At 33.1% G+C, this 23,807-nt stretch overlaps 1 protein-coding gene across 1 annotated transcript in view; it reads right to left on the reverse strand.

Moving 5' to 3' along the window:
* Positions 1–921: 921 nt before the first annotated feature.
* The window catches only part of LOC129216316 (homeobox protein MSX-2-like), a 51,855-nt gene continuing 28,969 nt past the window's right edge, over positions 922–23,807 (reverse strand). Inside the window, exons 2-5 of the mRNA XM_054850527.1 lie at positions 16,643–17,163; positions 8,070–8,173; positions 6,036–6,130; positions 922–1,156 (exon numbers count right to left, since the gene is read on the reverse strand). Coding sequence (XP_054706502.1) covers positions 922–1,156; positions 6,036–6,130; positions 8,070–8,173; positions 16,643–17,163 — 955 coding nt within the window. The remainder of the gene's footprint in view (positions 1,157–6,035; positions 6,131–8,069; positions 8,174–16,642; positions 17,164–23,807) is intronic.

Genomic DNA, 23,807 nt, shown 5'->3' on the forward strand with positions numbered 1-23,807 from the left:
TTTTAGCTGATTTTTTTACTCCAGATGTAACTCGACCTAAGGTCGAAAATTTAACCCTCTATCTCCATTAGATAAAAAGTTACAAGCGAATTAAATGAAGTTCAAAAATCTGTTCTCTATTCAAGTTTTTAAATATTTTATTTTGCGTTTCCACGGTAACGCTTTTTGAATCCATAGTTTATTTCCGTCTTTCTCATTTTCAATTCTTAAACTTATTTTATTTTGTGTTTCCATGGTTACGCCTTTTAAATCCATCTTTCTCATTATATTTTACTTTCTTAAAAGTATTTTAGTATCTGTCGTCATTGTTTGGAGAGAAAATTTTGCATGATGGTTTTTTTTCTTTCATTTAATCCTGGTAATTGAAGATACTTCACTTGACGCAATGGTTTTTATCAAAATAGACCGAGCAAAGCTGGGCAACGCAGCTAATCTTGTAAAAGCATATCTAACTGCATACCATTTCAAAAATCATCGCCGCATACGAAGGAAATAAACTCTGCTTAGCGCACACGTGAATAAATTGGATAGCTGAGGAAAGACAGCTATCGACGATTGAAGTCAAAATGAGTGAAGAATGTTATCATGCCCTCTCACATTTATTACAGGGTCCCTTTGCTAGATATGCCGCGGTCCCCCTTCCAGTTTTGTGAAGCTTAGAAATATACATATATAAAATAAATCAATCACGGGCCACACTTTATCTGCCTGTGCCCTATTGCTAAAGTACCTGTAGGTTTCTAGATTCTAAACTTTGGGTAGATTGTGCAATGTTTTCAGAATTCATTTTCGAACTTTTTGATAAATGAAAGTAAAAATGACTCATACGTATAATAAACACAAAAATTTATCGTCTTATGTACAATATTGTATACAATAACACCGGCTGTTTTGAACAAAAGTCTCTTGTTTTGCTAGAGATCACTTATCGTCCATGGATTTGTTGTCGTCTAGGTCTGTTGGTGTGTTGCCGTTTTCACCGACAGAACCCCTAGTAATGTCCAAGTTGTCGCCTAGGGCTGCCGATGTGAACTGGCAGTATGAGGTACTTAGGAAAGGGCCGAATGCGTGTCCCGATGGCAAATAGTGTGCGGGCCACAAGCCTTGTCTCTGAGCAATTTTCATTCGAGCTGTTAACTGTTTTTTCCATTTCGTCCTGAAAAACAATTAACCACTAAATCATCAAACACATACAAAAAATACGCACACAGACATATAGTGTAACATGAAATAAAAGCACTCATGAACGAAATAAAAAAGCATTTTGCTGTGTTTTATACATAAAATCAAAAAGAGTAGACTATGTGTATTTTTTTAACTTTATTCTATAAAACCCATAAACCTAATGAATTTTGGTGGAAGTGCTCTCAAAAGGAAGAAAAGTCAAAATTAACGTAGAAAAGGGATTCAATGTCATCCCTTTTGTGCGCATAGGAATGATTCCTAGACATTTTAAAGAGAAAAGCTCAAAGAAAAAACCTGTAACGAAGTTTTAGATGTTAAAAAGAGTTTTTACTGATGAAGATTCTATTTCTATTTGAGTGTGGAAGGTCAGACTGATCGATGTAAAATGTGTGTTGAGATGGTGAAGACAGTATGGTTTCATAAAGAATATTCCAAGCCTTAATTCTATTTTAAAAAGGTATGGTCTATGGTGGTGTGAAAATTCTCAAAAGTGAGCTACAAAATTTACAGATATATGTTAATGCTGTATGTTTTTTTTTTTTTTTTTTTTTGCATGCCAAACTTGCTTTAGCATTACAATTATTTCAAAGTGCTCTGACATTACTAGAGATTAATTGGGATTGAAGTTTTACCTATAAACACGCTTCAAAATTATTTCGAATTCAGAAATAACCATTGTCAGATAAGAAAAATAAAAGTATTGGAACATGGGGCAAAGTGAAATAGCGGGGAAAAGTGAAATGTTGAAATATTTACTCTGTTTTTAACTCTACCAATCTGGTATTATTTTAACTATATGCCATACTATTATAGTACCATATGTAGTCTATTCCAGTCAGGAAAAAAATATCACCGAAGATTAAAGCATTTGGCAATACAGGCAATTTTTAAAAGTTGATACTCACATTGTAATATTTTGTTGTAAGTCAAAAATTATTTTTGTTACTATAAAATGATAAAGTTCTTGCTATTAACATTTTAAATATTAATTGAGACCTCCTAATATCCAATGCAGAATTAATTTAGTTTGTATTAAGCTTATTAGTTTTTCAAATAAATTGTACGGTCAAGTACATGCGGGGCAAAGTGGATGGGGCAAAGTGAAATAGCTTGTTCCATTTACTCACTCAATCATTTCATATAAATAACTTACGTTTTCATTTATTAATCAACTCATTTACATTCCTTCTTTTATTAATTCCCTTATTCATTCATTTATTCACTTATTTTCGTATTCATTCATTCTTTTCCTCGTTCATTTATTTTTCTTCGTATATTAATTGGTGTATTCATTTAATTATTCGTTTATTGTTTCATTATCTTTTCATTTATTCATTCAACCATTTACTTGCTGATTCTTTTGACCAAAAATGTTTTATAATCGAATAGAAAATATTTCATTAGAAAAATATTTTATTTTTCACTTAACCTATTTTTATTTTTCACCTTTTTTCTCCATGAAAAAAAAAAGTTAAAACTTTTCACTTTTTTTTTTTTTTTGAAGATTCAAATTTGTTGCCAAAAATGAAAAATACTGTTTCAACGCAAATTTTATTATAAAATGCGATATTCTTTCCTTATGTATTGTAATTTTCAAAACAAATTTCCGATTTATTCGTTTTCAAAAAACTCAGTCATATCAATCAAAACTCAGTCACTTTACCCCAAATTCCCCTACTTTAAGTTGTTATTCCAACCGCTATAAAAATAACACCAATTTGAAACTTAAATAAAGTTCAGCGGTAGTGAGCATACGTCTGTACCCTATTTCAATCACATGTTGAGCACTATTTAAGTATACACTCTATTAAAAAAAATAAAAAAGAAAAGAAGAGATGCACCGGGAAGGAGATGGTCGATTGCCATAAAAATTGGTAAATACAAAGAACACCATGCAAGGCATGAGAAAGGGAAAAAAAGCGATTTAAGCGAAGTTGAGGAGAAAAAAAGCGATGAACTGAGAAGTAGCTTTCCGATTAAAAGTTGGTGGATGTAAAGACACAGATATTGAAGGGGAAAATAACGATTAATGTTTCACAACAATTGCATTCTTCGTTTCACTTGTCCCTCTTTTTTTAAGCACTTTTATTATACTTGACCTGATTGTCACAGAGAAATTTGAGGCCTAGTTTTGCTTATATCTCAGAAACTAGACCACTTAGAGACTTCGGGATTTCACTAAATGATTTGCTTTATCTAAAGGTACAACTTAGCGCTGAAAAATTAAAGTTCTAAAATAAAATAATATCTTTGGTTAGGATGGAAAACAGCAAATTTCATGTAATTTCCCCATTAAATATTTAAGTATAAAACCCATTGTTACAATTTTTGTTGCCTTGCAACAGTAATGTTAATAGTAATCATAATGAAAAGTTTGAATCAAGGCTTCTCTGAAGCAATGATGAAATGTATTGCTCTGCACTGTTATTGCTCTCGTAGGTTTTTATCCTCACCTACGCCAATGATCGATAACAGGGCTAAGTAAAGAGATACATGAGAAACTTTATCTAACTTATATGTTGTGAAACATAAATTAGTTTGGGAAACCTTTAATATTTAAATGAATTAGTACACAAATAAATAAATCGTAGAGAGGAACATGGATTAGTTTTTTGTGCCAATTGTTTGAAGTTTTAGGCACGCATATAGATTTTACATTTACACTAAAAATAATTAAATAACAGAATTTTTAAAAAAATATTAAGCAATTTTCATAATGCACTCAAAAGGACAAAATAACTTTTCTGTGTCAGAACGAACAATTCAAGTATTCCTGTAGTTTTCAATGATTGCAAGAAAATGACACTACGAACGAAGAAAAGTGCGCCTCAAGTCATTTCAAACCAAACTTTCCCATTAAGAAAAATATGCATGTTTCAACACTCAAATTTATGATTGAAAGCTAGATAATGATAAGGAATTCCCTACATGACATGAGGCGCACTTTTCTTCGTTTGTAGTGTCATTTTCTTGCAACCATTGAAAACTACAGGAATACTTGAATTGTTCTATCTGACCCAGAACAGTTATTTTGTCCTTTTGGGTGAATTATGAAAAGTGCTTAGTATTTTTTAAAAAATTCTTTTACTAAGCATTTTTATTACTTGCCATGTTTGTCACGGAAAAATCTGAGACCTGCTTTTGCTTCTATCTCAGCAACTAGATCACTTAGAGACTTCAGGATTTCACAAAATAATTGCTTAATCTTAAGGTACAACTTAACGCTGAAAAATTAAAATTCTAAAACAAAATTATTATTTCGGTTAGGATGGGAAAGAACAAATTTAAAGTAATTTCGCCATTAAATGGTTAAATATAAAACGCATGGTTACAAATTTTGCTGCCTTACAACAGTAATATTAATAGTAATCATAATGAAAATTTTGAATGTTGGCTTATCTGGAGCAAGCATAAAATGTATTCCCTATCATTGACCTCATCTATGCCACTAATCGGTAACGGGGCTATGTAAAGAGACATATTAGGATCTTTATCACGAGTAACTTGTATGTATGTTTTGAAACATAAATTAGTTTAGGAAAACTTTAATATTTAAATGGTTTCAATTAAAGTAGCAAACAAATAAATCTTAGAGAGGAAAAAGGATTAATTTTTAGTGCCAACTGCTTAAAGTTTTAGACACGTATATGTTTTTTTTTTTTTTCTCTCTCTCTCTCCTTTTTGTACGAAGCAATTATATGAAAAAATAAGGTGAAGTTTCGTGATGGTAACATATTCTATTTATGAAATACATTTACACAAAAAAGAATGAAATGACAGATTTAAAAAAAAATAATAATAAAAATTCCAAGAAAATGAGACCACAATTGAAGAAAAGTGCGGTTCTAGCCATTTCAAACCAATCTTTCCCAATAAGAAAAATATGCATTTTATGATTGAAAGCTAGTAAATACTCAAAGTTATGATTGAAAGCTAAATAATGATAAGAAATTCTCTTCATGACTTGAACCGCACTTTTCTTCGTTTGTGGTGTCATTTTCTTGGAATTTTTGAAAGAACAGGGATTCTTAAATTTTCTTTTCGGACCCAGAAAAGTTATTTTTTCCTTTTGAGTGCATTATGAAAAGTGCTTAGTACTTTTTTTTTTTTAATTCTGTTATTTATTAATAGAAAAAATAATCTCCTTGGCCTTATTCTTTTTATAATTGACAGAATTTTCTAAAGCTTTTCGCTTTTAGGAGTGAGATTAGGAGTCTCTATATCTTCTCTCTCCTTCAGTAGTGGAAGAAGTCTCTATTCTCCATTTTTAGGAGTAAGAAAAATAATCTCTCTAGTTCCTCTCTTTGTAAAATAGCGAGGAAGAATCACCATCTCTTTTACCCTTTAGGAGTGGTGTTATGAGCTTCTACTTCTCATATCAACTTCAGAAGAGGGAGATTTCTCCATTTAGGATTAATGGAAGAAGTCAATTTCAATCTTCTCATTTTAGAATTGAAAGAATTTTCATCAGATTAAGTCTTTATTCCTTAATCACTTTTTAGGATAAAGGGAAGAATTCAATCTCAATCCTCTCATTTTAGAATCGAAAGAATTTCCATCCCTTCTCGCCTTTAAGAGTGAGGTTAAAAACCCTTTTTTCTCGCCGCTCCTTAATTTAGAAGTGGAAAAAGCTCTTTGACTTATGTTAATATTCTAGGAGCTTTTTTCGGAGTTCGTTTGAACCTCTCTACTAATTACAAAGAGTTTATCAAGTATTTTAACTTGCTGGAGTTAAAATTTGGAGAGCACTTTTAGATTTTGAACTGCAATTGTTTTGAAACGACATGATTATTTTCCTAATTCTTTTGAAAGATATTTTTCTTGAATAGAAAATCATACAAATTCATTACCTTCTGTTTTGAAACCACGTTTTTATTTGCACTTCTGTTAAGTTTAGTGCGGCTGACAACTCCATTCGCTTGCTAACACTCAGATATTTATCAACCTGCCAAGAAAAGAAATAAAACAAATGAGTGAAGTTCTTGGTTTTATTTAGATGCCATTTTAAAAGTTTCTTCAAAAAATCCTTCAATCATGCATATTTTGTGTCTCAATATTTTTATTGGAACATTATGATATGGGAAGAAATTTCCTGATTACCCAAACAAAATTATAATATTATGTGAAAATTTTACGACTGCACACTAGTGGATCGATAAAGACAACTAGTCTAGATTTACAGCAATGGGGCGTTTGTACCTTGGGACACTGCTAATTTCTAAGAATCTATTTTTAGCAGCCATGTTTTTGTAATCTCTAATAGTAACCAATATCACTAAATGGTGTCATAGAAAAAATCAGCATCAAATGAGTAAAATTGACAATTTTGTGGGAGAAAGAAAATTTCATGACTCCAAAGTAAATATTTTCTTCATTTTTATTTCATTGTCTGTCTTTGTATTTGTAAATTTAATCAACTGAATTTTATTTTGTTATGAAGGAGAAGTACTTTAAATATTTTGCTTACGAGAAAATAATGATAGTGCATCTAGGTTGACCGTTATTTTGGTTTTTCTGAAAACGCGTGGTGATTGTACCTTGGGACAGCCAAGCATTTTGTACCTTAGAGCACATTCTAAGGTACAACATATGCATGATTCTTAATATTTAAGATATGTTTAGGAACATGGAACAATGTTCTAATCTTATGTAGTCTTTTAAACAAATTTAATGTTAGATAATAATTCATAATTCATTATTCATAATTAATAATTAATTATTCATGATTTAATTCACTACCATGAAAAAAAAATTTTTTTTTTGTTCTCTCGTGTAAAATTGGTTTAACTATATGGGTATTTCCTGAAACATGAAGACTTTCCCATTGTACAACAGCATGTGTCCCAAGGTACTATAGGATGTTGTATCTTGGGACAGCTTGGAACTTTTACTTCAAATGGCTGGCAATATTTTATTTTCAAAATGTCTGAATTTTAAAAAATATATTGCATAAAGGTATGTTGGGGTATTTTAATGGGAATTTTAAATTTTAAATTTGATTCAAATAACTGACGTTAAAAATTAAAATGTAAAAAGTGTCCCAAGGTACAACACTCTCACCTACTGCTGTGGGATAATCAGTAACAGTATCAGCAAAAAATGAGTTTTTGAGATGTTTGAAGAAACGTGCCTACAAACAGCTATGAAACATTGAAGTTAGATTTTAAGCTACTAGTTAAAAAAAGGCTCTATTTTCAGCGGAAATCAACTGAACATGTTTGTACAGTAAAAACGAAGTAAAAAATGAGCAAAATGCAATCATATAAAAATCAAAAATTTGTATTCTGCTCTTATCTTGCCTATGGCAATATAACAAGAAGACTATAGACATACATGAAATACACCGCCAGCTGTCATGTTTCTGGTTATCATTGAGAAAGAGAAATCAGAGTAGTAAAAGGGGACTCGAAGTTGTGAGAGGGCTCGAAGTGGTGAGAGGATTCTTATAAAAAGTGTTGCCAATCAGCACACACAAATAATGTCTTGGAAACGTGGAAAAAAACCAATATGCCATTCCTGAATTAAAGCATAAAAATATTGCAATTGGTATACATACAAAATATTTGCCATTGAGTACAACGTACTTTTGCAATTCTTGCATTTGTCCTTCTTATCGTCGCTTCAAAGCGAACGACGTCAGTAAGACATCTAATGAAACTATAAGACCAAAAACAACAGTAAGATATCCTTCTGTTGTTCTGAGGCGACGTTATATTGAGGAACCCTGCAGTAAAAATCCACTGTACCAATTAACGTTAAAAGTATGATGCTTCAATTTGGTTAAGAATCTAGAAAGTTTGGATTTAAATATTTTACATTAAAAATAGTAAATTCTCAAATTAATTTCGTCCTGTCTTATGGAATGGATTTATTGGGGTCCTCACCTTGAACTCGGCTTCCAGCCTTTCTAACTGCTTGGCACTATATGCTTGCCGAGGTTTCCGTTCCACACCAGGCTTCCTCGGTCTTCTACCAGAAGGTTTAGGGGCTGGAATGAAATGAATATATTTATATATATGTGAAGAGATACACCAGGTCGAGCTCTTCTAAACAATTTTCCGTTTAAAAATATCTGTCTCTGTTTCGCGCAGCTGGAGTATGACATTGGTATATTTTTAGGAATAAATAACCGTTTAAAGTTAAAAACAACCGTCTGACTTAAGACATTGATTCTTGGACAGTTTGCGCATTTAGGCCAGTTAGACAGAACTGTAAAGATGTGAGCTTTTGAAGTTTTCAGTTCTCATTTTAAGATTATTTCAAAAGTTCAATTTTTGAATTTTCATTTCATCTCTCATTTTTGAACAGCTGTAAGTTATGATCACTACAATCATTTTCCATTTGCTGGTTTTTCAATACCTTTGATTCCTTTGAAGTTGTTGTCGAAGACCGATTAACCCAGAGGTCCTCCAACTGGATTCCGTGACAGCCTTGGTGCCTGGTGCCTAAGGAGGAGACGAGGATGCCACGAGGTGTCCATGGCATCGATGTACGGTGTATGTAACAGAGATAGAGTAGCATGGCGTGAGAAAATCCTGATTCTTCAAAGGGTGCCACGAATCGGAAAAGTTTGAGAAACCCTGGATTAACCGATTCTCCCGATAAAACACGCTCCCCATCTACAAGTGCAAAAAACTAACGACTTCCTTTTTTCCTCGCAAAAAATTTTATTCTAGGTGTGTTGATGATGATAGGGGACCGAAATAATTTTGCAAGGTCTAATTCTGAAACCACGACACTAATTTATATACTACTAGCTGACCCAGCCACGCGTTGCTGTGGCGAAGTAGTTGGATTAAAATAATCTTTTACCCATTATTTTGATAGACTCAAATTAACATTTTTGATAGGCCTTAAAACAGTATAGCCGATTTTAAAGCATACGACCAATAATTAAAATTTACGACATGCATTGTGATATGTATTAAACACTCGACAATTAACAATCCGCAAATATTCCTGTCGATTCGGGATTTTTTACCAAAAACAAATGAAAAAAAAAAAGTTTTGGATTTACATTTTTTTTTTTTTTTTGGATGCAGTTTTGGACCTAATGTCTTGACTTTAATTATGCTCGAGATTGTTGAATGTTGTATTCTTTGTTTACGTGACTTCCATGATTTTCTGATTTTATTCAACACTGTAAAAACAATCAAGAAACGTTCTAAAAAATAATGGGCAGCGAATAGGCCTACTTTCTGCCAATAACATATCTGCCAAAAAATAGGAACGTTTTCTACTAAAATTCAGAAACCTTTCTAAAATTATCCTGAAATCTTTCTGAAGAATTCCTAAACCTCTCCGATTCGAAACAATCATTTCACTGAAACCTTAAGGGAGAACCTAAGTTAGTTTAAAAGTAATAGCTTGGCACATTTTTCGACGCACCAAGAAAGTACCAAAATTATTATCGCAACCAAGTCTAAGAAGGACTTGCAAGCATGCACAAAGACTTCTACGTGCTTGTTACTCTTGGAAAGTTACGGAATCCAGGGACTTGCTCCATTAGGAGCTACATCAATCTGGACGGGCAATGACGAAGATATTGAAGTCAATTCATCACTAAAATTCATTACCTTTCCTGAAATTATCCTGGAATCTTTTTGAAGAATTCAGTAATCTTCCTGGCTAAAAGCCAGTCGTAACGCTGCACCTTTAGAAAAACTTAGGTAAGTTGCATACAAAGCTCCAAAAGCATTACTGCAAGCATGGCGAAATGTAAAACAGACATGCAAGCAAGTACCATGAGACTGACTCGCATGCGACTCCTGCAAAGCTACGGAATCCAAAGGCTCATTCACGCTCTCTGGAAGCTTTTAGGCAATGCAAACGGAACGTAATTGATTAGAAGCCGATATACATAATAAATGCGTTCGGTTAATCTTTAAACTGGGCGCTAAAATATTTTTCGCAACAGGGAGAAATTTTCATTTATGACGCTTCTAGCAATTCAGGAAACTTTTTGACGCAGATACTTGACTTACAAATAAAATTGCTGATGACCTGTAAAATCCCAACATGTTCCACGGAAATAATCAGTGACATTTCGGGTTTTTTTACAATGCATGCAAAATAGCGTGGAACATTGCTAAATAATTTTATTTCTGAGAATCGGGCCAAACACATTAAGTTTTAAACAATGTAAAAAAAAATATATTTTTGTGGTTCAAGTGCTTTTCGTAGAAATTATACTCTGTAAAATATACTCGTTGACCGTTTCAAGATGTACTGCTACATGCTGTACAGAAGGGTCTCTTTCGTAAATGGTGAAACTAAAGTATGCCAGATAGCTTCGTTGCTGATTATATATCTACCCATCGCGTTTATTCGTCAATTTTGTCCATATCTCCTACCTCAAAGGCAATCTAATAAGGATATTGTATACCGTATTTGGCAAAGTATTTAGTGGATTTCTCGGATCTGCGAAACTCGACATTTATATGAGCCTCATACGTTTTTAAAAGCAGTGGTGAGTATGGAACGACCCACTGCTTATCAATTTCAACTTGATTTGTAGAATTTGACATTTACATTGAAAAGTGTGGCCACTATTCTCATCGTTTCTACGGCGATACAATTGCCATCGATATCCGTAACATAGTATCATTTGTAAATTTTGATTAACTTAAGAATAAAAAATTTTGAGGAAGAATTAATTTACAGCGCCATCTATTAAGAATGTGTGGAACTAAATAGTTAAAAAACACTATTCATGTGTAATGAACAATTTATTTGCAATTAAAAATTATAAAAACCATCCTATCTTTTAAGTTGAACCAAATTACAGATAGGTATGAAATTTGATAAAAATCGGTTCAGTAGTTTCGAAGTTTACCCCGAACAAACATCGTGACACGAGATTTTTATATATATAGATTGTGAATTCATGCATTTGATTATGATATTCGTATCGAACCAACTAGGCAATTTAAAAAAGTTTCAACTTTCCGAACATGCAACGGTATTTATACGTGAATGGAAAAATAAATATTTTTGTCTCTCAAGTGATCTTTAAAATAAAGTTAAGAAACGTTCAATCTGTCAAAATTAATAAATGTAATACTTCTATGTTCCTTCTCTTCCCCCTTTATTTTTTTTTTAAATTTGAATTCGAATTTTAAAATTTTGGAACACTCTAACTTCTTTTGAACTGTTTTGAATTACTCTACTTGCCAGTGGCCAATGTTGCTTAAAAGAATCTAATAAAGCATACAACATTTTAAAACTACAATACTATTGTAATTCTTTGCAGCCAACTTTATGGGAGGGCGTCATAAGGGGTAAAGGCGTGTCTATCTAAGTAATATCAGGACCGACGAGGGACCATGTCAGCCTAGTTAGAAATTAGGGGCTCAGTCTTTGAGCAAGGAGGGGAAGGGGGACTCGAAACAGGGGTAGAATAAGTTTTAGAATTTTTACAGAGGGGGGACCCAGCAGCAAAACTGGCAAGTGGCCCGCCAGCCACTAATTGACTCTCATCGGCAATCTGTGATATTGAATGTAGAATTTAGAATTAGCACCTGTGTGAAGCAATTTATTTAAAAAAAATATTCTAAAGAAATCTAATTGTGTGCATTTCAGGACAGTCTTATAGTTCTTGAGAATTCAAAGATGAAAAAGCAATTATCACGTTCTTGATTAATTTTTTTCCCTTCGAATTGCAATTGCTTCGCATGATCTATCTTAGATGGCGCCACTAAAGCATAACATTGCATTTCCTGAAATACTAAACTTTTATAAAAGAAGTTGATGAAATAAACCGTATCATTTTCTCAGTGGAATAGGTAAGAAATCAAATTTAATGTTGCTCGCAGTATCGTTGTTACTATTATGTACAAAAAATAAAAAAGAAAGAAAGAAATAATCATCGACATAGGCGGCTCGTATGGGGGGCGCCTGCCCCTTCACTTTTTAGAGTTAAAAATTATTAATCAGAGTTATTAATACAGAGTTAAAAACAAAACAGCTTCAGGGAACACTCCTCCTAACCCCACACACTTTTTTCTGACCCCCCCCCCCCCCCCCCCACTTTTTTTGGTGCACCGGCCACCTATGATCATTGACATGAACTCCGGTCTAGGAAAGATAAGGAGGAGTAGAGGAACACACAAGGACAGCTCCTAAATCATTAATGAATGGTTACCAAAATTCAGAAATTATAAAACGATTTAAAATAAAATTTCAACCTGATTGAAAGTTATCCTGCTGTTACTTAGATCAACTTTGAACCACGTGAAAAATGAGGTGTGAAATAAGTTATTTTATTATATAATTTTGAATCAGGAAAAAAAGTTTTTTAGATATTCAGAACTCCACATTTTTGTTGCTAAACATCCCAAGATTTCTCTCATTTGTTATATTACATAGAATATTACAATACGAGGCGACAGCATTTCAATAACGTCAAATCAGCATTAAAGAGTTGCTTCCAAACAGTAATTTAAAAATGATTGGCGTACATTCTTATTTAGATGTGTTCGGTACTGTCAAATTATTTTGAAAAATAAAATATAGACAACTGATATTTTAACATGCCCAGAAGTGCAGCAAAGAGCTTTCAATAGCAACGAAATACTAAAAAATATGAAGTGGAGCAGTTCACTCGCATGGTTTTGAATTAATCTAAATGACTGTGACCATTTTTGATTTTTATAATTTTTTTATATGTCAAAGTAGGTCATGAGAAGTGAACATTCTGAAATTTTTAGCCTTCCAAAAAATTTTTTTCGCTCGTTAAAAATTCCCAAAGTTTGACGTTTTGCAGCGCTTTTTAGAAAAATTCTAAAAGTCGCGTTTCAGTGCGCTTTAGCTCTTTACAGAAACACCACCCCACGGTTACGTTTATATTTATTGGTTGTACTGTATCTAGTGATGATGACTTCATAGTTATTTTGGTTGGGGGTTATTGCTTTCTTCAGATAAGGGGTCGCAAAGTATGGATTTTATCCGTTTTCGCGCAAGTTGAACCTGCGTTATTTCCCCCAAAAAGCCACCCCCCGAAAAAAAGTAACATATACTGAAAGTTTATACTATGAAGAGAGTAAATGGCACAAAATTTGTTTGAGGTTTATTTTTTTTAAGAGAAAAATACCCTGATATTTTTCAAATTATCAAAAATTGTGCTTTTTTGATCGCAATTAACTCAAAACAGCATCACTTAGAAAAAAAACCTTTTATATATTATGGTACCTGGCTATGTGTAAAACATCATGAAAAAGAAAGAAGCATGGGATCTCTTCTTGTTTTCCAGAAAATAATTTTTTTTGTAGCTCATTTTATGCGTTTTCTCGTACGTAAAACATGTGTCCAGTATGCAGATTAGATCTTCTAAAACTTTAAGGATGTAGTAAGAATGTATATATGTGTGTATAGAGAAAGAAAAAGACTAGTAATACTTTATTTTTCTGATTTTTACAAATTGATGTTATTTTAATTGCAGGTAATTCAGAAAACGATAAATCAATATCATATGCGACTTTTAGAATTTTTCTAAAAAGCGCTGCAAAACGTCAAACTTTGGGAATTTTTAACGAGCGAAAAAATTTTTTTGGAAAGCTAAAAATTTCAGAATGTTTACTTCTTATGGCCTACTTTGAGATATAAAAAAATTAGGAAAATCAAAAATGGTCACTGCCAAAATTTCCGTTTTTTGTCTGAATTTCAAAATAATGGCTCTTAATCTTTAGTGCGAGTATTGCGACGTTGCAAATAGTTTAAATAAATAAGTGCTGCCACACCAGTTGTAGTCATAATATATATCCTCCACATACATTTCAGTTATCTGCTGAAATAAGATAGCCTGTTCATAGATTTAGTCCGGTTTCTTGATAATTGTCATTCCAACAGTAGTTGACTTACCGCTAAGCTAAATAATTTTGCAAGTAAATTTCCATCGTGCTAGCTAATATAAGTTACGTTTCAAAAATAGGCATTTGTTTGAAATTTGGAAAATCTTTAAACGGTGGACAGCAGAAATATGTGCAAGATATACAGCCCATTCCTCGTGCCGACAAATATTTCAATCACGGAGCATCTTAATTAAAGGTCAGTGAAGATATCGAAAAACATTGCATGAACTCTATACTGATGTAACAGCACTGAGTTGCCATTACTCCAGGAATTTCCGTCCCATTTATTTAAAACTTGTGTGTCCATTCTACTTTGACTACCAGACTATTTCTCATTATAACTTAAAATCCGCCACCCCAGCACGCACTTTAAAAGCAACTTTGTCCAAAAGCCCGATATCCGTTTCCTTTAAGTGGTTCAAGTTACACATGCTGTCCACACTCGGCGCGAAAGTTTGCTTGGACAACTTACCTTTCGCTTGTGTCCAACAACATTTAATTTTGGTCTTCGTAAAGTTTCGAAAAATTGGTCACGCAAGACCAACCCACGGCATGCGACATACTATTGCCTGTGTGGTGATGTGTTCAGGCAAATTAGCTAAACCTTCCAAGTGCAGTTCCAACAATTATTCTCATTTGTAAGCGTTATTAAATGCACTTTTTGGCATTTGAATTTGTTATTTTATTACCAGAAGAGGAAAATATTGGGTTTTTGAACAGCTGTGCAGTTAAAACTGCCTTTTAAAGTCATTTTGAGAGTTTTTAAGTAAATTTCATTATTATGCTAAAGCTAACTACGCTTTAATGAAGCTTCGAAGCATGGAAGGAATATTATATTGTTACTGTATGAACTTATTAGCAAAATTGAACTTTGAACGTCGTGAAATTTATTAAAAAGTCAGCTCAATTAAATCGACATTATAAAAATTTTGGTTTTTCAAATCTAAGAATCTTAATGTGTTTAATATGAGTTTTTAAGCAAAGTTCTTCATAAAAACGTTTCTAAAGGTTCAATGACATAAATTCAACACTCGAGAGTGCCAGTTGAATGCAAGAAAAACATCTTTGTCATCACCTTTGTCATTTTCTTGCCCTGTTAAATTAATAGCGTTGGCTGCTGAACACTTCATTTAGAGAAAAGAAAAGCTTCAGTTTCCCTCAACAGTTAGTCCCCCCCCCCCCACTCTCTCAGAAAATAAATCTTTTTATATAAAACAGGTAATGTATAGATGTGTGTATGTATACTCCCTGTACAAATCCAGTTTACGTCGGATTTCGACTAAATTTGACAGGGAGGTACTTGGGCACCTGAGAAGGAACGTAGTGTAGGGGGGGGGGGGAGTAGAACGTTAAAAAGAAACCGAACTGTTCGAATTTTGATTTTTGAACCCGAAAAAGGTATTTTTCTAATTTGAGGGTGAAAAAATGCTCACAAAAGTTAGAATAAAATATCCATGGAAACTCATGATTTTTCTGCATCAGATAAAATTTGTTCCAATGTTCCAAGGTAATTAGAATGTGAGTTATAACTGATTTTAACCAATTTCATGCTAAAATGTTGGTAAGCCTTTAATTAGAAATTCATTGATGATCGATGCTTTTATTAAAACTTGTAGCGTGGAGAAAATCACTGAGAAGAGAGAAAGATCTATTGCCATTTTTTTCTTGAACATGAACAAATAATGATCAGTCTTTTGTTTCGGGCTTTTCTCGGGAAATTTTACAGATTTTTTTTTTTTTTTTGTTCGAGCCTGACTGTTGCACACGTCACTTGACGTAACTTTTATTTTTGAGGTAGACCATGCAAAGCCGGGCAATGTAGCTAGTAACGATATAAGATAAAAATCATCACAATTTTTAAAATTGTGTTGGACTTCAAAAAAGATATTTTCAAGCTATTTTAATGTTTAACGTTAATAATCATATAGTATCATTTTCAAGAAGTGATTTTGTGAGGAAATAGGATGAGGCAGATATAGTCTAACTCTGATAAATTGACTTCCGATCCACTGTGACTTAAGCGATTCCATTTGTTAGAATATGATTGAGGAAATCAGATTTGCGTTGAGATAACGATTATTGGCATTGCGCTTATATGAGAATTTCTCTTCTTTCAACCTAAACATAAATGAGCTCCTTCAAGATCAGGCATATAGTTACCAGAGGCGCACTATAAGAAGTTCTTGTCATTATTTATGAGTTTGCGGTAAAATGCCTAAGAGAAATTTAACGTTTCAACATTTGCTTGAAAGTAAAACTTGAAGCTTGAAGTTAATAATATCTGCGTAAGAAATAAAGTGTGATATAATTTGATCTGTTTAAATTTTGCTAAGAGATTGAAGTTCTGGTGGCAGAACTAAAAGTCATAGAAAATTAATTGTGTGTTCCATAGAACTGAACACACACAAAAAATGATCTCGAAAATATGACAAAATTTAAACTTCTGATAATGCAGTGGTCAGAACTTCAGGATTAATCTCACTGTCAAGACAATTAATAAATAAGACGGAAACATCTAGCAGGACATTTTCGAGAAAGTGATTTAAATTAAATTAACTAGCAAGCACTCCTCAATTGTTTTTAAACGGATGACATTTTACTTCACTCACCTGATAGTGTGAAAAAAGGAGGTCTGCCAAGCCACGTTCCGTAATTGCCGAGCGCAGAAGCTGCCGACGTCACTGCGTAATTGGAAAACGATGATCCGGCATGCTGGCCAACCTCTCCCGGATTCGTGTGGTGCGGTGGTGCTATGGAGCCGGACTCCAACCCCAGTGCTGGTGCTAGGTAACCCAGTGTCAGGGCGTCTGTTCTCGCTGCTGCAGGATACAAGGGGCTGGAGTGGAAGGCCACAGGGGTAGGCCGGACACAGAGGGGAGGCCTTGGAAAGCCGAAAGGTCCACCTTCTTCTTTAAGGCGATTCGCGCGGGCTGCTGCTCTCAAGAGGATGGCTGAAGTTGGCAAGTTGGCGATGTTGTTGCTGGAACGGTTTGTGGTGCCGGTGCTGCCGGATAGGATGTCATCGATGGAAAATTTGTTTGATAAGTGCGAGGGTTGAGGGGAGATGGATTCGAGTTGCTTTTCTGTTGTCATGTCGTCGTCTTGCAGTTTGATGTCCATAGTTGATTCTCTGTTTAAGAAGAAGAAAAAAAAATGCAATGATATTTATTTTCTACAGCACTGTGAGTGTTTTCTGTATTCTATGATTATAAAAAGTGCTTTAATAAAAGTATTACTTAATAAGCTTAAAAATGCGCATAAGATTTTAACAAAGTTAATAACTTTAATGAATTGAATTTGTGTAACAAATGCTTTATGAAATAAAATTTTCCATGTGCCTAATAAACGTCAAAATTTGATTGAAGTAATAAAACCATTTTGCAAACGTTCCCTTTGATTCCTTGCTATTGCAAAAGATAATATACCAGCGGTTCTCACCCTAATGTAATAAACAGTAAAACAAACAATAATTTATTTAACTTTGGTCACGTGTGAATATAAAATCAGAGTCAGCCTTCTCATTTTTTTTTTTTTTGTCGTGAAAGGTGTTTATGTAAACATCAACCTCACCTAGATAGTAAATAAACCCAAAAAAGTATTTATTTCTATGATTCTTGGATTTCATATGTTCAAATAATATTTTTAAAATACAGTTTTGTGAATTTGTATGTGAAAGTATTGAGATTTTTGCTAATTAATTAGTTTCAGCTATCCTAATCAGCTTCAGTTTTCTATTGTACTTCTTGTATAAACCACATATGGGAGATTGGAGTGATCTCTTATCGGTATTTAAAGGGAGCACAGAGCCTGAAAGGTTGAAGACTAATCTAATATACAATGCACAAATGAAACGTTTTCCCATATAGTATTTTCTCTCAGTTTTTCACTTCTTTTTTACAAATTTACAGAAATGGATTGGTTATTTTCTTAATTATGTAATTTACTATTTTTGAATCAAAACTTTATGCTTTAATTTCCTATCTTAAGAAAGATTAAAATAGTTTAAAATTTGAAAAAATCCAATTTTAATTAATGGAAACAAGGAAGGAAAACTACAATCTAGAAAAGGAGTCTCAATTCAAGTTTAGTGCGTGTGTGTAAAAATTGAGTTTCATTTCTTAAAATTTTATAATTAAGTACCTTAGTACTCAAATTTCTCTCACTTCAAAAAAAAATAGTTTTCCATATTTTCTTTGGGCTGTTTACTGATTCAGTTTACGAAATCAATTTTCCTACAAAGTGAGTTCAAGATAAAAGATATTATATTTAAAAATTTGCAACGCTTCAAGAAATAAAAGTGAAATTGAACTCAAAGTCACGGCATAAAAATGTTTTATTTTTTAGTTCCACAAAATATAAAACTATGTCGATATTTTGTGGGATCGTTTAGTGACTATCCTTAGATAAACTTAAATATGGTTGCACACATGTATTCATTCAAACTTTTGATTTTGAAAATCTTTTCAACAGTATTTCTATTGATTCGCTCTATAACAACATCAAAGATATTTTTGATTTATTTTCTTTTGAAACTGAACTTAGCATTAATAGAAGTTTATTTCAAAACCTCTTTAAATTTTGTTTTAGCAATAATATTATTTATTTTCAGAATGCAATTTGCAGACAAACGCATGGCATAGGCATGAGTACAAATTATTCTTGTACAGCAGCAATAGTGTCAGCAACTCTAATTAGCCTGAAATTATTTCGTTATATCGACGACATACTGGTTTTGAATTCTGACTTCCTGATGAACATAAAATAGTTTTTTCTGATTGTTTAAATATAAACCATGCAAATGAAGATCACAAACTTAATGTTTTGGATATTGCTATAAATAACAAAAACAATGATTTAAATCTGGATCTTTATGACAAAAGTTAATGATTTTAATTAAAAAACTTTTTTTGTACCTTACTGGCATAGTATTTCGCATTAAACGTGTTTTCATCAACATCATCATGGGATAACTAAATAGGTTCCATAAGATTTGTAACATTAATAATAGTTTCAACAAACAGATGTCCCGCTTTTTTGCTAATCTATTCTAGAACAACAATGGGGTCGTTTCCAAAAGTTTAAAGTATTTTTTTTTCTGAAAGAGCATGCTTAAAAATATAGGATCAGACCATTTTTTAAATAATTTGTTCAAGTTTAATATTTAAAAAAAAATACTTAAATCGGTGCGCTTTCATTGTGTACGTTTCTGTCGTGTGACATCACAAATGATGAAATGCCATTCACGGAGAAAAATGTTTAATTCGCATCTTTACTCACGTGTATTGGCAACAATATGGTTGATAGCAAGAGTAGAGTGCAATATTTAATTCGCTGCTTCATTATCATAACGAGGAAACGTGATGGAATGATGCGCCAAATTGTATCATTTGTGACGTCATAAAGACCACGCCTTGTTTTCAAAATCGGACATTTCAAAAAAATAATTAAAAAATAACTGTTGGGAAAATGAAAGTATTTTCTGGATCCATGTTATTACTTCCTTTAACAAAAAAGGAAGTATTGTATTCGCGAAAAAATTTTCACTCAAAAATCGCCCTTAATTTCCATTTTGCTCACCCCCAAATGAATGTTGAGTTTTTTTTTCGATTCGACCACATGCGGAAAAGTGCCTAAGAATGTATAGACACGCGAAATATCCATTTTGACCATCACCGAGGTAATTACAACGACTTTTCTCGTGACGTCTGTATGTATGTGCGTATGTGTGTATGTGCGTATGTGCGTATGTGCGTATGTGCGTATGTGCGTATGTATCTCGCATAACTCAAAAATGGTATGTCCTAGAAAAATGAAATTTGGTACATAGACTCGTAGTGGGGTCTAGTTGTGCACCTCCCCTTTTGGTTGCTTTCGGATGTTCCTAAGGGGGTCTTTTGCACCTTTTTGGGGGGAAATCATTGTTAATATCAATGCAAACTTAAGTGGTGTTATAATTTGGTAAACACTTGGTGACGTATCGCCAAGCTTTTGGTCGCCAAGTTTTTTCGCCAACTTGGCGACGATTTTTTTTGTTATAATATTCTAAGATATTATTGGAATTTTTTGTGATGCATGTAAATTAAATATTTGATAATGACTTTAAATGATAGTTTTAAAATATATTGTCACTTTGAATTGTTGTAAAATAATTTCTTGAAATTAAGTAGTTTATTATTATTTTTACTTCCTTTTACAAAAAAGGAAGTATTGTATTCGCGAAAAAATTTTCACTCAAAAATCGCCCTTAATTTCCATTTTGCTCACCCCCAAATGAATGTTGAGTTTTTTTTTCGATTCGACCACATGCGGAAAAGTGCCTAAGAATGTATAGACACGCGAAATATCCATTTTGACCATCACCGAGGTAATTACAACGACTTTTCTCGTGACGTCTGTATGTATGTGCGTATGTGTGTATGTGCGTATGTGCGTATGTGCGTATGTATCTCGCATAACTCAAAAATGGTATGTCCTAGAAAGTTGAAATTTGGTACATAGACTCGTAGTGGGGTCTAGTTGTGCACCTCCCCTTTTGGTTGCTTTCGGATGTTCCTAAGGGGGTCTTTTGCACCTTTTTGGGGGGAAATCATTGTTAATATCAATGCAAACTTAAGTGGTGTTATAATTTGGTAAACACTTGGTGACGTATCGCCAAGCTTTTGGTCGCCAAGTTTTTTCGCCAACTTGGCGACGATTTTTTTTGTTATAATATTCTAAGATATTATTGGAATTTTTTGTGATGCATGTAAATTAAATATTTGATAATGACTTTAAATGATAGTTTTAAAATATATTGTCACTTTGAATTGTTGTAAAATAATTTCTTGAAATTAAGTAGTTTATTATTATTTTTTTTGTTTTGTTTTTACAAGTATTTTATGTGCAATAGATAAATATATTTATCAAAATGAAATTGAGTAAAGAGTACCTAGAATAATTTTTCAAAAAATAAGCAAATTTATGCTATAAGTAAAACCAGCAGTGTCCCTTCGAAGAAAGATAATCCTATTCATTTTTTAAGAAAACAAAATTACTTAAATCAAACGGATGGTCAAAACGATTTTTACTTCCTTTTACAAAAAAGGAAGTATTGTATTTGCGAAAAATTTTTCACTCAAAAATCGGCCTTAATTTCCATTTTTCTCACCCCCGAATTAATGTTGAGTTTTTTTTTCGATCCGATCACACGTGGATATATGCCAAGGAACGTACAGACACCCAAAATATCCATTTTGACGACCCCCGAGTTAATTACAACGAATTTTCTCGTGACGTCCGTATGTACGTATGCATGTGCGTACGTGCGTGTGTGTGTGTGTGTGTGTGTATGCATCTCGCATAACTCAAAAACGGTACGTCCTAGAAAATTGAAATTTAATACGTAGACTCCTAGTGGGGTGTAGTTGTGCACCTTCCCTTTTGGTTGCATTCGGATGTTCCAAAGGGGGTGTTTTGCCCCTTTTTTGGGGGAAATCATTGTTAATTTCGATGTAAACTCAAGTGGTGTTATAATTTGTCGCACACTTGGCGATATATCACCAGTCTTTTGATCGCCAAATTTTATCACCAACTTGGCGACAAATTTGGCAATTTTTTTAAATTTTAAATTTGGTCTCAATTTGGCTAATGTTGGTGATATTTAGAGAGTAAACAATTGAATCACATTGAATTTGCCAATAATGGGGAAATGACATTAAATTGAAGTAAAAGGAAGTCATGTGATGCACACATCAGCTCGTTTTTTTTACTCATTCTGACAATTTCAGTGACTAAAATTAGTACTTTTGACTGAAGGAAACAATTGTCTTTTAAAATTACAATGTTATTTAATATCACAATGGTTTATTTCAGAAGAAGTAGCACAGTTGTCACTCCTAATCACTCGAAAGCACAGTTATGCGAATTCCAAGTGTATAAAGCTTCCAGTTAGGTGTTATGAATTTGAATGATCGTGCACTGGCCTGATCGGTAATGTCACTAATGATATGGAATGACTGCTGTTCTTTTTTTTTTTTTTTTTTGAAACAGTTATACGTTATACATGCTTAAAAATACAGATGAATATGACTTTAAACACGTCATGGGAGCACTGATATTTTTAAATGTACTTTTTACCCTCCTTTTGTTTTGCCGTTATGGGAGGGGGACGTTGCAGAACTGGCAGCTTAATTGTGCTGATAATTTTATGCTTATTTGTGTTTTTACTCCCCTTTACGTTGTAAAGGAAGTATCGCAATCCCAAAAATGTTTTGATTAAATATTAGCCTCAATTTCCATTGTGGTTGCCCGGAAATGAATGTTGAAGTATTTTTTCGTTTTGTATGCACTTATGTATGAGCCTAGGAACGTTTGGACCTCTGAAACATCCATTTTGACGACCCATAAGTTAATTATAACGAGTTTTCTCGTGACATCGGCACGTACGTATGTGCGTGCGCATGTATTTCGCATAACTCTAAAACGGTATACCTTATAAGGTTGAAATTTCGTATGTAGACTCTCGATGGGGTCTAGTTTTGCATTTCTTCCTTTGATTGCATTCAAATGTTCCAAAAAGGGTCTTTTTACACGTTTTTGGTGACAAATCAGCGTAAATATCATTGCCAACTGAAGTGAAATTACAATTCGGCGACCATTTGCCGATATATCGTTAAGGTTTTGGTCGTCTAGTTTTCGTCTCAAACTGTGTAATATATCGCCAAGTTGGAGACAAATTTGGCAAAAAAAAAAAAAGACTTTTCAAGTCTGACTCTATTGGCGGTATTTCGTGAGAAATCCATTGAATCATGTCAAAATGGTCGATATTTGGAAAATGAATCTCTGCAAAACTTCTTTTGCATCGGTCCGCAACAAACAAGTTTAAGTATTTTCTTGCTCACTCTGAAATACGCAAACAAAATCATCCCCTCTATTTATATTAGAACTAGCTGCGTTGCACGGCTTTGCCCGGTCTATTTTGAAAACAAAAGTTGTGTCAAGTGACGTATATTCAACAATCAGGCATAAATAAAAGAAAAAAAAATCATCATGCAAAATTTCCCCTCCAAACAATGACGATAGGTATTCGCAACTCCAGAGCTCGAATACGCTACCTTGCGGTGATTTACAAAACTGACGAAAAAACTAAAACATTGCGTTCCACGTGTTCATTTTGGGCAAAACAAACTGTTATGTGTATTTTTTTTTATTTGCGTAATTCATCATTTGGAATCGTCATCCGCAACAGCGTAACATCAAAAATATGATATAAACTGTGAGTACACATTTTATTTATCTCGTTCTGAGTGAATTTGAAAAAATATCGGTTTTTCAATTCGATGAAAAAAAGCGGACTTAACAACATTGACTGTACACTATAGGGCCATACTGAAAAATTACTGCTTTTCCTAAACCTAATTCCACATAAATGATTTAAATAACCTTGTTACTATGGCATCCAACTGAAATGGACAGTATGCAAATAAATTTTCTTGAAAATATTTATCGCAAAACAGATTGAAAAATCCAGAAAGAACGTTAAGAATTTGAACAATAAAAAATAAAAGCTTGGAATTTTTATCGCTAAAATATCGCGCCAAATTTACTTTATTGCTCTGCAAAGGCTGACATTATCGGTGGAAGAATTTCGCCAAAAATGTGTTTATAGGGTTATGGTTTTAGTATTGTGTGAAAGAATAATGTATCTTGAAAATATTTCGCATATCAGTTAAATCATTTCCGTGACGAATGAATTAAATGCATGATGATTTCTTTTGATATCTAATCATATAGTCA

Source organism: Uloborus diversus, chromosome 2 (genome assembly GCF_026930045.1).
Source record: "Uloborus diversus isolate 005 chromosome 2, Udiv.v.3.1, whole genome shotgun sequence".
Classification (NCBI taxonomy): Eukaryota; Metazoa; Arthropoda; class Arachnida; order Araneae; family Uloboridae; genus Uloborus; species Uloborus diversus.